We start from the raw sequence: 16,919 nt of genomic DNA on the forward strand, positions 1-16,919 counted from the left end.
AGAACAGCCAAATCATTTAGTTACACAAGCTCTCTCACACACACACACACACACACACACACACACTATACTAGTGTGTCAACTGTTGGTGTTAATAACAAACAGTGTGCGTCCCACAAGTCATGAAACAACCACTCTGTCTCTCATGCGTGCACACACACACACACACACACACACACACACACATACACACACACACACACACACACACACACACACACACACACACACACACACACACACACACACACACACACACACACACACACACACACACACACACACACACACACACACACACACACACACACACACACACACACACACACACACACACCCTGAATAACACTTGACCCGACCTCTTTCATAGAAAAAAAAAAATAAGAATCTACATATGTGACTCTGTTTGGAGTTTACAGAAACTTCCAAGGCCTTGTTCACCTCGGGACAGGATGAGCTGCGAAACCACCTTGAGGACGACACTATGAAAAATATGAACTAATCTTAAAAACATCTCCCAAGCTATTCTTGTTCCAGGAGATGTAGGAGAATGCCTGACAGAGAGGGGACAAAGCTGAAGAGTAGAAAAGAAAGAAAGGTAAGCAGCAAAGTGATGTGAAAAAAAGGGGAAGAAAGAGGAGGAAGAGACAGCAAACAGGCAAGGAGAAAGAGATGGAAAAAAAAACTCCCTGTCAGGCTTCGGAAACAGTGATTCATGGAGACCATTTGTCCTAATTACAGCAGAACAACGCTTTTGTCGCTATTAATCACGCGTGTGTTTGTATTTGTGACGGGGAGCGGGGGGCGTGGGGGTCGCGTATGTGTGTGTGTAGAGGGGAGATCAGTGGCCTCGCAGATTGAAATAGATGGCCAGGATGATGGTGAGAAGGATGATGGCTCCGAGGATGAAGACCAGGACACGATTCTGGATGATCCTGCAGAGAGAATACAGACGAAAGAAAGAAAGAAAGAGAGAAAGAGAGAGACACGCATCAGGCTGGGTTCACAGAAGTCACACTGTGTCTACAGAAAAAAGTAAAACACGTTAAACAGTCACTTGTTAATGTGCAAACTAAATGACCAGCCATCGACTGGAGGTTTATCATGTTTAATAGCTACCATGAGGTCTGAATACATGGTATTTACTAGTACACAATCACTGGAACAGGAGTGTTAAACACACACACACACACACACACACACACACACACACACACACACACACACACACACACACACACACACACACACACACACACACACACACACACACACACACACACACACACACACACACACACACACACACACACACACACACATACACATACACAAACAATATACCTTTCCCAAAACTGCAAAGCATTTGCACAAATCTCCTTTGGAAAATGTCTCACAAATCATTACAAGTTCAATTTCATACTGACGTGTGCACACATGAACATACAAAACAGAGCATAACACTGACAAACAACACACACACACACACACACACACACACACACACACGCACGCACGCACGCACACACTGCAGACAGGCTCTAAAATTTTAAATGCACAATAAAGTGGAAAAAGTGGCTCAGTAGTTTCCTGGAGGTAATAAAATCACTGAATTACTGATGGAATTTGCCATAAAACGACTCAGTCTTTTGCACAATTAAATTTTCCCACTGTGACCTAAGTAAACTTGACAAGAGGGGGGCTTTGAACCAAAAAAACACAAAGTTGGGAAAGGAGGGCCGGGGAAAAAAGGGAACAGGGTGCTCGTGTGCTTACAGGAGTTACAGACCATCACAGGAGTGTGAGCAACTCATTTTGTGTACCCTTCCCCACAATCCTCCAGAGTTTGTGTTCGTCACACACACACACAAACACACACACACACACACACACACACACACACACACACACACACACACACACACACACACACACACACACACACACACACACACACACACACACACACACACACACACACACACACACACACACACACACACACACACACACACACACACACTCCTGAAACTCCCCTCCGCTGCTCCTGACAAATGAGAGAATTATCACATTTGCTGACATGTGGAGGGGTGGAGGAGAGGCCGAGGAGGTGGTGGTGGGGTGGGGGCACTGTCCACCTCTCTAAGCAGGAGATGAATAGCCCATGCTGTGGCCATTTATCACCAGGGAGGGGGGGTTGGCTGGTTGCTCAGTCACCCTACTACCCTCTAAAGCCCAAGTCTGAGTCTGACACACCAGTAAAGCTCACACCCTTGTCCAGCTTGCACCTGCAGTAGCCTCAACGAGCCAATCAGTTTAAAGCCCCTGGCTATAGAAGAAAGAACAAGACAAATATGACACTGCTGATTTGCATTTTCTATGGCTGCTTTCAGACACGCACCGAAGACCGGACATTTTTCTGAAATTTTCTGCATGTGAGGACGCAAATGTCCGCAAATGTTGCTCCGGACATTTTCTCGAACTTTTCATGCCGGCCTCCGAATAAAATGTACGAAACTGTCCGAGTGAGCCCATGTGTGAATACAGCAGGAAGATGTTGATGTCTGCGAACAAAAACACATCTTTCCGCAGCGGAATTATCGTCATGTCCTGCCCATGCGTGCTCTACACAGACTGTTGGTGTGAACGCGTCCGACTGGGACCATCTCCTGTTGTGTTTTTCATATATGAACTGCAAAATTGGGGCCAGACTGTACATAAAAATGGACGTAGTCTCCGGGTCCAGAAAGTGAAGCCAACGCAGAAGTGCCTGAAACCTGAATTTTCTCGAATGACCAGCAGAGGGCGACTCCGCTGGTTGCAGAAGAAGTCCGTTTCTATAGAAGTCTATGAGAAAATGACTCTAATTCTCACTTGACTTATAACGTCAGTGAACATTTTCCTGAGGAGTTGATAGTTCTCAAGTCTTCTTCAACACAGCATTATGCTCACATGTAAATTATGGTCCCAGGGACAATAGACGATAAAGCAAACCAACACATATACGAATATACCCACTGCTGTATATCACCGTTATGAAAAAAAAAACTATAACCACTCGTTTCGCACCATGAACGTCTTTTCAGGCATGAGACACCGTCTTTTCACTGACGTACTGTGATGTTCCCACTGAAAAACACCAGAGAGCTAATTATAGCCAATATAATGTAAACTCCCCGTGTCAATGTTATGGTAAGTGTTGAAAGGAATATTGGGGATGCTATGATAAGCAAGCCTGATCCTGGTGCTCGGCTGAAGCCAGCTGGGGAGGAGATCCCACTGAAACACTAATCAGAGCGTGCTTAGCAAGGCCACATCTCCCCCTATTAATTGACATTCATTATTTAGAATGATTATTTATCCCAGCCAAATACCCAGAGGAGATGCTTGGGTACGTGTGTCTGAGTGTGTTGGGAGAATGCTGATCGCTTTGTGTAGTTTGTTAATTTTTCAGCTGAGGAAAAGAGGGGAGGGTGGCTCGAGGCCTGTGGGGGGGGGGGGGGTCTGGAAAAACGAACAGGAAGTAAGTTTAGCCTCTTGGAATAAGGAGCCGGGGTGCGGAGAAAGACAGAGGGGGTTCAATTCTGTAAAAAATTTATTTATTAAAAGGAATCTGATTCTGTCGCAAACAACGTTGAATAACTTCAAACACTTAAATGTTCAAAGCAGTGAGGAATATGACAGTCGGGGGATTTAAGAACCTTTTCCTCAGGGGAGACATATCTTTAAACCCCCCCCCCCACTTATTTTGACCTAAACAGTTTCTCTGTACACCAGTCCAACAAAAAACATGTCTTGAAGCGTGATGCAACTGATCCTATTTGTGGCCACTCGGGTTCACATTTAGCTCTGTCCAGTGAAACACCTTCAACTTTGAGATGCTAAAGCCACTAAATTCTGCAAAATAAATTAAGGTTGAATTCAATCTCGCCACATCTTAAACTTTAGGTACGCCTCTCACTTCGCCAGCTGCGTGATTTAATTCACTGCGAGAAACCAAGTGTCGAGACTAAGCCAATAATCACAACCGCGCACACATCTTTTCTAATGCTCGCAATAATTCAAGTCAAACCACGAGTTGATCTCGTGAAGTTTATGAACCACCTTTGACCTGAGGACCTGTAGTGGAGGGGGGGGGGGGGGCATCATAATTCACTTCACCAATGTAAAAATCCTTTAAAAATATATAGTGTCTGTGTCACTGTAAACGGCCACAGTCTTTCCCTCTGACAGCTTGAGGAGGAGAGAGTGATGATTAATGATTAACCTTATTAACCTTTAACCACCACAGAGGCGAGACGGCTAGAAAGTCACTTCTACAAAGTGTTACATTACAGGTTGGCTGGGGACTTCTTCTTTAAAAAAAGATTTGAGTCACAGTTTGACTAAGTTATACGAATAAATACTGTACTTAAATTAAAAAAGTTATTTTGGTCATTGTCCATTTCATCTTTATTGATCTATTTGGTCACTCACAACGACTGCATACTCGTCCGTGCACTTCATGTGCATCCTGTCACTTGTAGATCTAATCTACGGATTTGTATTCTGCATCAGTGAAGCACTATGAGCTCAATAGTCAAATGAGCTTGTACAGTAAAAGCAGTTTTCATAACAGGAGCAGCTAAAATAAAACCTGCCCCGCAAATATAACACCTGCCCCTAAAACTGAAAAAAAAAAAAAATCCCCAAAATTGGGAGGTAGGAGAGTGAAGAACACGGTTTTCCTCTGCCGTATGGTTGATCCCGTCCTGACACGTGGCCAGACAGAACAGAACTTATCAAACCGGATCCATCCTCCAGCTTTGACACTTGACATAGAGGTGGGGGGTGAGACGTGTGCGTGTGTGTGCGCGTGAGTGAGTGATGCACGCAGTGCATGTAAAAGGGTGTAGACGTACACACACTGAGTTTGAGGCTTATCTTACCTTTACCCCCCTCCCTACTATGCTACTTTTATCCCCAAGCATTTTCTATCTGTGCACCCCACCCCCTCAAAAAAACAACAACTCTACTATAAAACATGAAGACAGACCAACAGTAACTGAAACTAAGACGCCAGCCAATAACAGGATATAATACTGGTCGTTCTATTGGCTCCCGATGTTCCTTCCACGCAGCCAGTCAGCTATCACCTTACTCGACCGAAATACACAGATATACAGCATTAATGTCAGTGAGAGAGAGAGGGAGAGAGGGAGTGTGTCAAAATGATGAGTGCAAAGGAAAGCAAAAAAAAATAAAGCACGCAGGAAGGACGGAAATGGACAATAAAGTAGCTGAGAGTGAGAAACAAGAGAGAAAGAGTGGAGGGACAGAAATAAAGAGCTGGAGAGAAACAGAGGGAGAGTGGAGAAAACAGAGAGAAGTCCGTTTACCCGGGGAGGCAGAGCTGGAGGAGAGGCTCCTTGGAGACAGATGAAAATAATGAGGACTTTTCTGTCAGGAAAGATTTACAAAATCGTACCAGTGTTATTAAAATTTAAAATCTCCCATTTTTTTTTCTTTTTCTCCCTTCCTACCGTCTTCCTCCCTCCCTCTCTCTCTTCCTTTCCCAGTTTTCCCCTCCTCTTCCAGCAGCACAGCCTTATTACCAGCTCTAATGAGCACCGGGATACACCTCAGCTGTGTGTGTGTGTATGCTGGGGTCCAGGTCCCTAGTGTCAGCTCCATCAGCGCCCCAGATTCTCCAGTCCTTTCAATGATACACGTGTGTGCCCACACAAAACACAAGAGGGTGGGCACACGCACACACGCACACGCACGCACACGCACACGCACGCACACGCACACGCACACACACACACACACACACACACACACACACACACACACACACACACACACACAGCTTTTGAAGGCTCTCAGAGGTGGCTGGACATGCACACACAGACATATATACACACCTCTCAGACAGACAGATAACACCCCCTACCCCAAAACAAAAACAGTATCAGTCAGACAGACATAAGCAGATACGCCCAACCCACCTAAACACACACACACACACACACACACACACACACACACACACACACACACACACACACACACACACACACACACACACACACACACACACACACACACACACACACACACACACACACACACACACACACACACACACACACACACACACACACACACACACACACTAAGAACAAACTTAGCAGCAGAGTTGCATCTCCCAGGCCCTCCCCTATTCCTCTTCTTTTCACTAGTAGACCAATAAAATAAAAATCAATGGCTGTCTGAGCCATTCTGGCTCTCCTCCCTCCAAACCCTGGGAATATGCAGCATGGGAGAGGAGGGGAGGAGGGAGAGGGGGGAGGGAGGGAAGGATCAATGTGTTCACAAATGGTTTGAGTGATGGACAAGAAGGCGGAACGCTGGTGGGGGTAAGTCCTAACTAATGCATGGACGTATTATCACAAACTAATACAAATAAATGTTTAATTGTGGAAGCACATGTGCACGCTCACACACACCCACACACACGCACACGCGTGCTGGCACGCACGCACGCACGCACGCACACAGGTATCGGTCTAGCCCCGCTAACACGTACCACATGACAGATACAGGGTGGTGGTGGGCCTGCGATCAATCCAGCTTGAGTGAAGAAAGGTGAGAAACGTGCGACACTTCAGTCAAGAGAATGAGACAAGGAAGAATGAGGAAGAACAATCCCGAACAATCACATTGGGTTCATGTTGCTCTGCAGAGATAATGAATTGACCTGTTTGTTGGAGAGATCTGATCCCACCACGTACGTTCTGCTTATTGCCCCCAAGGGTGTGTTAAAGATAAATGATGACTTCTTTTAAATACACACAAACACACACACGCACACACACGCACACACAGATGGAGTGGGTCTATAATTGCTAGCCGTTAACTGTAATTATTTTAATTCCCCAACATCATGTAATTCCCCAAAGAAAAACAATATTTAAGAGCGGACTAACAAGCACACTGTGCATTAAAGATAAATAGTCCATTACTAACCACGTAAAATAACATATTATAGAGATTAATGTCTACAAACAGACAGTTTTTACAGAAAGGCACAGCCTGTGATCTAATTGTGGAGGGAAAAGTTAGATTCATCAAAAACTAAAAAGACAGTTTTTGATTGTTGATATTTGCTGCTAGTGTTCCAGGTTTCAGGCCATGTTTTCGAAAACAGGCTTCTGATATTTTAATGCATCAGCTGCAACTGACAATTATCTCATTACCGATTATTTGAATAGTTTCCTGTGAAATTCATAAAGGGTAAAAAAAAACTACAGCCCCAAAGGTCGTCTTCATGTCAGACCAAAATTATATTGTTTTAAAATAATTATACGGAGAAATCATCACATTGAATTGGTTAATTGGCTAATTGGTCATTGTAATCAACTTCCTGTTGATCGACTAAAGGATTAATTGATTGTTCCGTTTTTTCATTAATATCTAAATCTTCTATTTAATATTTATAAGTCAAAACAAAGAAAACATGGATTTGGGCTTTAAATCTGTTGTTATTATATTATGAGGCTACTAAGATTTACTGTGTGTTCTAAAATAACCACGTTTTTATTCTAACAAAATAGAAAAATATTTCCATATTCAAAGATTTAAAAAAAAATCTAGTAATCAAACAAAGATTCTCACTATTTCTTTTTTAGATTATTGATCCCAAAATTAGTCATGAGTCATTTTTCTTGAAGCTGTACTATATTGACAAAAATGATTTTGTGAGAAAACGGACATAAAAGATGGATAGGTTTTTATTTGGAGGACGTGGTCTGAGCAAGGTATTTTGTGTCCGCCTGATTCTTTCTCTCTCTTTCTCTCTCCCACTTTACTCCCTCTCTTTCCGCCGACTCGATGCAGGAGAAGAGCACTGGAGCTCTACAAGTTCATCCATTTTTTATTTGGCGGCTAACAACCCTGGCCAGCAGCAGCCTAGACTGGGACCCAGTTCTTTCCCAGAAAAGTATTGAAAGAGGATGGAAGCGAGAGTGGAGGAAGAGAGGGAGCGAGAGAGAGAGGAGGGATGGAGAAAGGGAGGCAGAAAGGAGGAGAAAAGGAGCGTGGGAGGAGAGAGTGTATATGCAACAGTATGTGAGAAACGAAAAGAAGGATGGAGAGAGAAAATGAGATGTAGAGGGAAATGGAAAATAGGCAGAGTGGGTGAAGGAGAAAGAGAAAGAGAGAATACATTTCAACTGTGTCTAGAATTTTTAAAAACTTTTTTTTTTCTCTTTGCCAGCAGCAATTTGAGGTAGCTGCTACTGCAGCTTCTCCTCATCCCTGCGCTCCATACATACACAGATCATTCCCCTGCCTGGTTACCTGACTGAACCCTCCCCCTCCTCTCACTTCCCTCTCCGTCTCTATCCTCCTGTGTGTCCACTTTTTGTCCCCTTATTCATACATTCTGTTCTTACATTGCTTATATTCCACTCACCTTTTCTAGTTTTTCTCTCTCTCAACACCTCCTCTCACTCCTGCTGAAGGGGTGGTGAAACAAAACATTTTTTTCTCCTGATGTTTGGCCCGTGTGCTTGTCACCTTACTAGTTTATAGTCTACAGGAGTATGTCATCAGCCCATATTTATAATTGTCAATGCAGGCTGATGAACACGACTTTAATTAAGGCCACAGCAGGTCCTGTGTGCTCGTATTCAAGGCTTAGAAACTCACAAAGAAAAATAAATTAGATGATTTGTATTGACCAATGAGGCAAAATGTCCTTAATAATGTAAGGAGGTTGAAACAACTAATTACTAATAATCCTAAAGAGCTACATGTGTTCTGTGATGAATATTATTGTAATTGTAGTGTAAGAATACGTATTTAACTCATTGGGAGGAGTAGGATTTGGTTATATGAGCTAAAGTGGGATGAAGTTCCCTTTGCAACTCTGTTATGGTCATTGTCAAGTTTGCCTGGGATGGAAAGGAAATCCATATCCATTACTGGTGAGGACAAACCAGTGTTTGTGTGCTCAGTGTTTGCTGCAAGGTTTGCCGACTGCTCACAGTATATCTGGACTCTAATGGTGAAGATATGGACTCAACAACTGACAAGTTCTTTTATTCGACAGCAGCTCGTCTTGGGGATTACTGAATACACAGATGCAATATTCTTGACGTGGCCTGCAAGGCTGCAACATAGCTGACATTCCTCACAATTTCTCCTTTCTCAGATTTTCCCAAAACACAAAATCCCCCTTGTTATACATTCTGCTAGGGCCAGGGGCCAGCTGCAGATCCGATTACTGGCCCTGGTGAAAAAGGGCGTAACATTAGCCATTAGTGCTGCAGGCCTCCAAAACTATGATGTCCATAAAGTTTTATTGTTTGTTCAGTATTGAAATCTCATTAAAGCACATAAATCATTTCTGCGTGCCCTACTGCTCAGTTCCGTGAGAGAAAGAGAAGGGAAAAAAGGGGAAAAAAGAAAAGAATAGTGGACTGAGATGCTTTAGGGAACGTGGGACACCTGAAGCAACGGTTAATGGCTTCCGCATGGTTTTACTTACGGACACAAAATAGTGACACAGACAGGCAGAAGAAGACATTGCTATAGTACCAAAATCAAATCATTACTTATTGATTTTTTTTAACATAACTTTTGTGTTTGTTACATGGAAATATGCTCAAATGCTTTTTTGCTGAGATTGCGTCAGGGGAAGCAGGGAGTAATAAATCCACAGTCTGACACCAAACACCAACGCTGTTATTGTGAAATTTGACCTAATGTCCTTAAGCTTACTGATGAAATGTTTAGATTGAGTATCCTCAACAGAACCCCTCCCCCCCGAGTTTAACAGTCATTTCAAATTGCGAAAAGACCACTGAGTTTCTAGTTTAAATTTTTTTTCAAGTTAGAATCAAAACACTTCACAAGAACTAGTCTTAAGTTTGTTTTGGTGGTTTAAACTGGTATCTGCTCGAAACAAGACCATTTATCAAATATCAGACTCTTTGGGCCTAAAAGAAACATTTGTTTAGGATTCCAGAGCAACGAAGCATGGAGGATATTAGTGTTTATGTCTGAGTGCCTTTATTAACTGGTATGGAAGCTCCTCCACATGGTGTTTGTTTGCCATTTTAAGTCAACTCTCCAAATATTTGCTTCAAGTCCCGTGTGGGTTTTAGTTTTGCATCCTGTGTGTAACCAGATACAGATGATCTTGCGATACTGCCCTTTTTTGAAGAACTAACACAAACTTCTCCCTTTTTTTAAAAACATAGATATTGAGATGAATCATAAGAACCTGGATTTTGAATAATGAAGAGTGTGAAGTTGTGTAAAATAATGTGTGGACATGTGAATGCCTTGTTGGTTCAAAATAAGGTCACTTCTAACATGTCCGAAAACACAACGGCGACTGTGTGGTCCATAAGGTACAAGCAGCTTGATGAATGACCTGATTCCTTCGGTGTATAGTGTAGAAAATTTTAACAGTGAGGTAATCCCATCAGGGAAATGACAGCAACAAATTTACACTAGTGAAATTAGGGATTAAAGTGGAGGGCTGAGCTCTCTTCATCCAGATAGTCCGAACACAAGGGAAGTAGCAAACACTTGTTTGCTTTGTTGGTATCTAGAGGTTAAAGGTTGCATTTACATGTCAGTGTGGACAGAATGCACACAAAGCGATCTTGGGTTTAATGTCAGGGCTACAGGCGAGCAAGAGAAGAAGCAATTTATTGAACTTGACCACCAGGCCACTCTTTACCCCTCGCTCTGTCCTGCAGGTTCTGAGGGTACTGTGCAAGGCCAAGGTTCACAGTGTCTAGACTAGACATGCATGCATGTCAAACATGGTGTGAGAGCATTTTTTGCACATGTGTGTGACTGCATCGAGCGAGTGTTGAGTAAAACGTGTGATGGCTACGAGAGAGTATCTGGCGATCCGTTGTGAAACAACACAGAACAATTATGGGTCATGTACAGCAGATTACTCGATCCAGCAGGGAAGCAGCGCAGAAAGAGAGAGAAAGAGAGCAGGAGACTGGGAGAGGGAGAGAATGTAGGGGTATAATGTCATCCCACAACCCCCCATTTGACACTACAAGGGAGGCTTTAGTCAGTCTAAATAATCCATGCTGTTCCATTAAATTTGCAGACTAGCTTTCCTAGTCCCTATGTCTAAGTCGAGGCAGCCTGAGAGAGAGAGAGACAGAGAGGATGAATCAAGCTGGGAGAGCTGAGAAAGGGAAGTTAGATAATGGTTTCGAAGAAATCACATAAATCACGTTAAAGTCAAAAGGAGAATGAGATGGAGAAAGATTCAGAACATGTGTGCACATTTCTCATGAGTTACTCGATCATGATTACCTGCACCCCATCTCAAAACTCATGTGAAATAACCTCTTGGAGTGTGTGGGGGGAAGCCACCAGTGTGACGGTGATTGTTGCAGTAACAGCGTTATTGACTTGTTGCTCCAGCTACATTTGCTTAGTACTCTGGAGGCCCAATCAATAGACTCTGGGCTCTGAAGCCTTGCTAATCAGGGCCTGCAGCCATGCTGGGTCAGCATTCTGCAAATACTCAGAAAAAAAAATAGGTGAAGTAGGTGAAGGGGAAGGAGCAAGAAAATAGGAACAGATAGGGGGCAACAGAAAGAGAGGAAGAGTAACTTTGAGGGCTGACGATGATGGCCTGAGTTAATCGACTCAGAATTCCACTTCAATTTATTTTTTCCATCCACTGCAAGACATAAATTCATGTGGCATTCTCTCTCTCTTTCTCAGCAGCAGCGTGGGCGTGAGGCACCATGAGAGATGCAGATTGCTGCTTCACCTCTGCTTTCGCGTGAACCGCAGTTCAAAAGTCAAGGGGCATCGTGGCTGCTTAGGGACTTCTCGAAATGCAAGAGCCAATCCATATTTGCAGAATCCAGTTGTGAGCTCTCAAGGGGATCCATAGTGCTTGACATAGATATAGAAGCGAAGGGGGGGAGTTAATCTGGTGCATGTTAACATAATTAATCAGAGGGGAATTTAAAGGTAAACCTATTTAGAAAATGGTCAAATGTGCTTAATGACGATAACATGCTCAGTGTTGTAAAGCTCAAAGGACGTTAGACTCTGGACGGCTGATAAACACACGCAAAAAAAAATGTTGTGGTCAAACTGATGCACCGTGGTCACAGTGGTCCTGATGCTGAATCAAGTCCTTCTGTATCCTTGCTTTCTGTACATCACAGGCCCACAATGGAAGGCTATGGTAAATTCATGGGGGAACTGCCCATCAAATATTAATGATCTGGTGGAGCGATGTGGGTTTTCGTACTGTTTTCTTCCCCTTGGTATCTATGGTCACTAGCGCTCTCAGAGACTTCCCACAAGAAAAGAACCAAAGAGGAAAGGACAGGACAGAAAGAGAAAAAAGGGCAAAGAAGGGTAAGGAAAGGGCTAGAAGGGCGTAGGGTATTCAATATTTTCTTTTGAGGGGCCACAGTCTGGTTAGCTTCAGCACAAGCAGGGTCTTGATACACATGTCCCTAGGCTTAAACACAAACTTGTACACTGTTTGTGCCATTGTTTTTCCTCCTTCTCAACACTTCTTTCTTTTGTGTTGTCAGCTAGCAAAGTGGGATTCTTGGGCCCAGTGACACAGATGAAAAGGCAAGGTGGTTTCCTCTGACACTGGGCTTTCAGTCAGCTTCTTCTTCCAGACTTTGTGACACACTAAGGCCATGAAGTAACTGTAGGATTGAACTGATATCTGACTGTAAAAGTCAATAGCAAAAACTATGTTCTCGATATCAACTTTATGAAAAGAAAATGAACAAAACTTAGATGAAAAAGCCCTTCTCACACAAATATTGAAACCCTTATTAAAAAAACACACTGTGATGGAAATATTCGCATCAATTGAGCCCTGTTCTCTGTCTTTGCCACAACCCTCGCAAAACCCCCTCTTGAAATGCCAACAACCACCATCACACTATAAGAAGTGCAGGGTCAGCAGTGTCCCCTCCGGCCTTGCTGACCAACAGATAGTCTAATAATCACCTTCTTTCTGTGCTGTCAGGTCTACAACCAATGGATCCCTCGTCCTGCCTTTGCCCTCCATCTCCACTTATATTGGGGGCTTTACGGAGCGGCGCTGCTTCGATACATTAAAACTGCTGCCCCATGATCAAACGAGCAAATACCTCCCGGGTCAGCAAAGGGCTACCCCACGTCAGTTAACAATGCAGCATTTAAACATCAGTCGTATGCAAAGCGGCTGGTACACAGGGGAGGAGATGGGCGGCAGGAGAAAGCTGAGACGCAAGGCCTGGACTGGAGAGATAATGAGCACGGGAGCACACAGGAGAACATCAGCAGCTATTTAACGCTACTGTGTCAGCTCCTGCACAGCTTTATGATGAAAATATAAGATGTGAGGCTCCATCAACATCATAACAAGAATAACGCTAATGGTTGAGCTTATATTTATCTTGCAGACACAATATTAATGCATTAGATTGTGGATTACACTGAAACATTTTGTTGGTAAATCTCAAACCACTAATTCTGACATAAATAACGTTGCATAAAAGATAACACTGCTACAGAATACAAATATTTAATTTAATCATTTAGGAAGAGTAGCCTCTATTAGCTAATTGCCAGTCAAACGAATTAGTGTCAGTTCAAGTGAATGATCATTTTATATAGTTAAGGCCCATTTCTGCCAGTGCTGGATGTCTGCACAAGGCCTTGGAGATGTAGGCCCACACAGAAAACAAACAATCCAAGGTCATATTTAATCATGAGGCTCAGAAACGCGTCTGTGGAGGTGAGGCAAGTACACGTCATCTCACTGAGAGCTAAAGGTTTTCCTTCACTACCTTCCACTAATGTATCGTATTCCCTAAAAATGTGTGTTATTAATTATTTTTAGTGTGAAGAACCCTTTAATAATGAAGCTAAGGGGTGAAGAGGTGAAAAATAGTTGTTTTTCCTTTCCGGCTTATCCTTCTCTCCCTCTGCCTACTGCTTGGTTAACCGACTGACCTGCTGTCAAAGGATCCTTTGTGAGTGCGCCTTGGCGTAAGGCCAATCAGATCCTCCGGCTTGTCTGTCTCGGAGAGGAAAATGGCGCCCCTGGTATGCCATCAGCAGCAGAAATGTGCAGACAGACTGACTGCTGAGGCAGGCTCGGCTTGCTGTGGCCCTTCCAAAGCTATGCTGGAGGAATTACCTGTCTGGCCCACGGCCAGCAGGGCTCGTTCCACAAGGGCCGCTGGTTATTTATCCATTTGTTCACTTACACCTTGCGCACACTGGCACTTTCAAAAACATCCAAACTCCTTAAAATTCACTTCCATGGGTTCTGACAACATTCCCCTCTGAACTACACAGGTACATGGGATAAAAGCCTGTTTGAGGGATCTTATTTTGCAATAGCAAGTTATGACAGAAGCGGTTCCTATTCCAGATTTCAAAACCTGCATGGTAACATTAACTGAATGACTACTAAGTCAATTATATTCTTCCTCCTCTTAACTTTATCCTAACACCCGTGTCAATCGTCCACAACACCTGTATCTCGGCAACAATGAGACACAGCGAAATTAGTTTTAAGCATTTTTCGAAAAATAGATACTACATATATACACTTATGAATCAGTATATAAAAATGAAAATAATGAATAAAAGTTCTGGTCATATTAACAGGAAAGTAGCTGTGAATATCCCATAACTTGGTAAATGGTTTAAGGGAATTTCATGTCAAGGATATATTTTGACGAGACTGAGGAAAATCCCAGATGTAAAAACAAATCAAACAGTGAAACAAACACAAACACTACATAGAAGAAGAATACAAGTTCTGACAAAGCCCCGGTTTACACTAAACAGAGATCACAACTTGCTCACTGTACGAACCCTGTTAATTTCCACTATGTAAAACCTGCCAGAGTAAAATGCAACTGCTCAACAAAGTGTCACTTGTGACACATCATCTGAGGGAGCAAGTTTTTAAGCTCCTGCTTCAGAAACAAACTTCCGACAGTGTGAGATGATGAAACGGAGCAGATCCAAAATTATTCTCGCTCCCCTCAGAACCTGTGCAACCCGCTGCAGCCTGTAGCATGCCCCTCACCCCCCTCGAGAAAGAGACTGAAAGAAAGTAAGAAAAAGGAAAGGGCCAGAGTAACTTGAGAAAAAAAGGGAGGGAAGGGTTGGAGGATGAATGCTAGACTATTTTAATATTATCTAGAATTGTAAATTTCGACTGAGCAAACATGAGGCCCTTCCATTCTGCTCCTGCTAATGTAAGTATAATGTGCAAGTATGTACTAAAAAGTCCATCTCTATTCAAGAATTCATAAACACACACTTGAATGTACACTCAAGAGCATTCCACTAAACACTGTGACATACTGTACAACCGAATCTCAAATGACACACTCGACAGATCGTAAACCTCCACATGTTTAGACCCAAACAGAATGGCTAATCTTGGCAGCGCTCGCATGTGTCTGCGAGCTCATGGGGTGGGGTGAGGAGGACAGTCGAGACTTGCTCATTTCACACTGCGAGGTGAGCCAGGGAGAAGTAACAGAATCTAGCCATAAAACATGGAGGGAGTGGAAAAGGGGGGAGGGAGGATGACTGTAGTCCATGGTATAGCATGTGTCCAACTGCCACCTCTGCCAGACTCCCCTCTCTCTGAGCCGTTCTCACAGTTAGCTATTATTTTAAGCGCCGTCTCTGTGTGCATGTCTGACACACAAGCCAGAAACAGGTGGGAATGTAGTTTGATTACTTAATTACTCTAGAAACATAAAGATAACTTTGTTTTGTCACTTTATAGTCACGAGTCAACTTTCCTTGGTCAACTGGTCAAAGGCAACTTGACAACTCTTATACCTAATTAGACCAAACAGGGCAACAAAATAAAAAAATATTCACGTTTTAAAAAGATTTTGCTTGTTGGTTTAAACCTGGTAGCGTGGATCTCTCCATATTTTTCCTTCAGAAGTCGGGGGCCTTTTTGAATTTAACCCTTTCAGCTATAGAGAATTATCAAAGTCTCAGGTACTCCGGTGGGGGGGTTTCCACACCTCAAACGGCGCCACTGTCGACAGAAATAACTCCCATTCCCCATCTTCTCCTTCATTCGGGTTAAGTGCATCAACTCAAGCATCCCACGCAAGGAGAGCCTGTTTAACATATGGGGGGGGGGGGGGGGGGGGGGGGAGTGGGAGCTCATGGGAGTGAAGAGAGAGAGGAAGATTTGTCTTAGAGAGAGTAAAGGGGAAAAGTTTTTTTAATATAGCTGGACTGTCCTGCCACTGATCCACAATTGCTCAGAGGTTACAAAACATACCTAAATTTGGTGAATTAGGTAAGACCTAAAATAACTGGGTCATCGGACAAATCCAGAGGGCACTCGTTAGTCAAGTGTTCCAGTGACTGTGCCATTCTGAATCTGAAGCGGATTTCACGGGTTATTCTATTCTGGTCTGTAGGCCACAGTGGTGTGTAAAATGAGAGGGAATGCTATGTTTTGGGAAATCTAATTTGAGGCCCTTGTTTGTTTTCCTGGCCTTATTTTGCAACCAGGAGGCTGGCTCCGTAGCAGCACAACTCTCTCTTTCCCCCTAGTTTCACAACAACAATGTCCAACACCAACATCCAACAAAAACCCTTATACTCAACTGAGGCAGGCAAGGGTATGAAACTGACATGCGCTCTTTTGCTCTTCTCCTCTTGCTGGTCTCTCGCAGTTTTACCACAGAATTAAGCAGACAATTAATTGGAAGGTTATTCACTATGTCACAGGAACATATGCACATGCACATATATATGTAGATATATTAAAAAAACACAAATATTAGCAGCCATATTTTGGCAGTTAATTGCCACGTGCTCCCTGTGGGAGGAGAAAGGGGTCCTCATTCCATAATTAATCC

General features: G+C 43.3%; 1 protein-coding gene across 4 annotated transcripts in view; it reads right to left on the bottom strand.

Annotated features, from left to right (window-relative positions):
* Positions 1-257: 257 nt before the first annotated feature.
* vti1a (vesicle transport through interaction with t-SNAREs 1A) overlaps positions 258-16,919 on the bottom strand; it is a 103,989-nt gene continuing 87,327 nt past the window's right edge. The window contains exon 9 of one of the 4 annotated variants that reach the window (XM_035613262.2): positions 258-935. Coding sequence is in view for 2 of the 4 variants with exons in the window: in XM_035613260.2 (XP_035469153.1) it covers positions 842-935 (94 nt within the window). In the remaining 2 variants the exon portion in view is untranslated. The remainder of the gene's footprint in view (positions 936-16,919) is intronic. The other 3 variants (XM_035613263.2, XM_035613260.2, XM_035613261.2) reach the window with 3 other exon arrangements.

Source organism: Scophthalmus maximus, chromosome 16, assembly GCF_022379125.1.
Source record: "Scophthalmus maximus strain ysfricsl-2021 chromosome 16, ASM2237912v1, whole genome shotgun sequence".
NCBI classification, from domain to species: Eukaryota; Metazoa; Chordata; class Actinopteri; order Pleuronectiformes; family Scophthalmidae; genus Scophthalmus; species Scophthalmus maximus.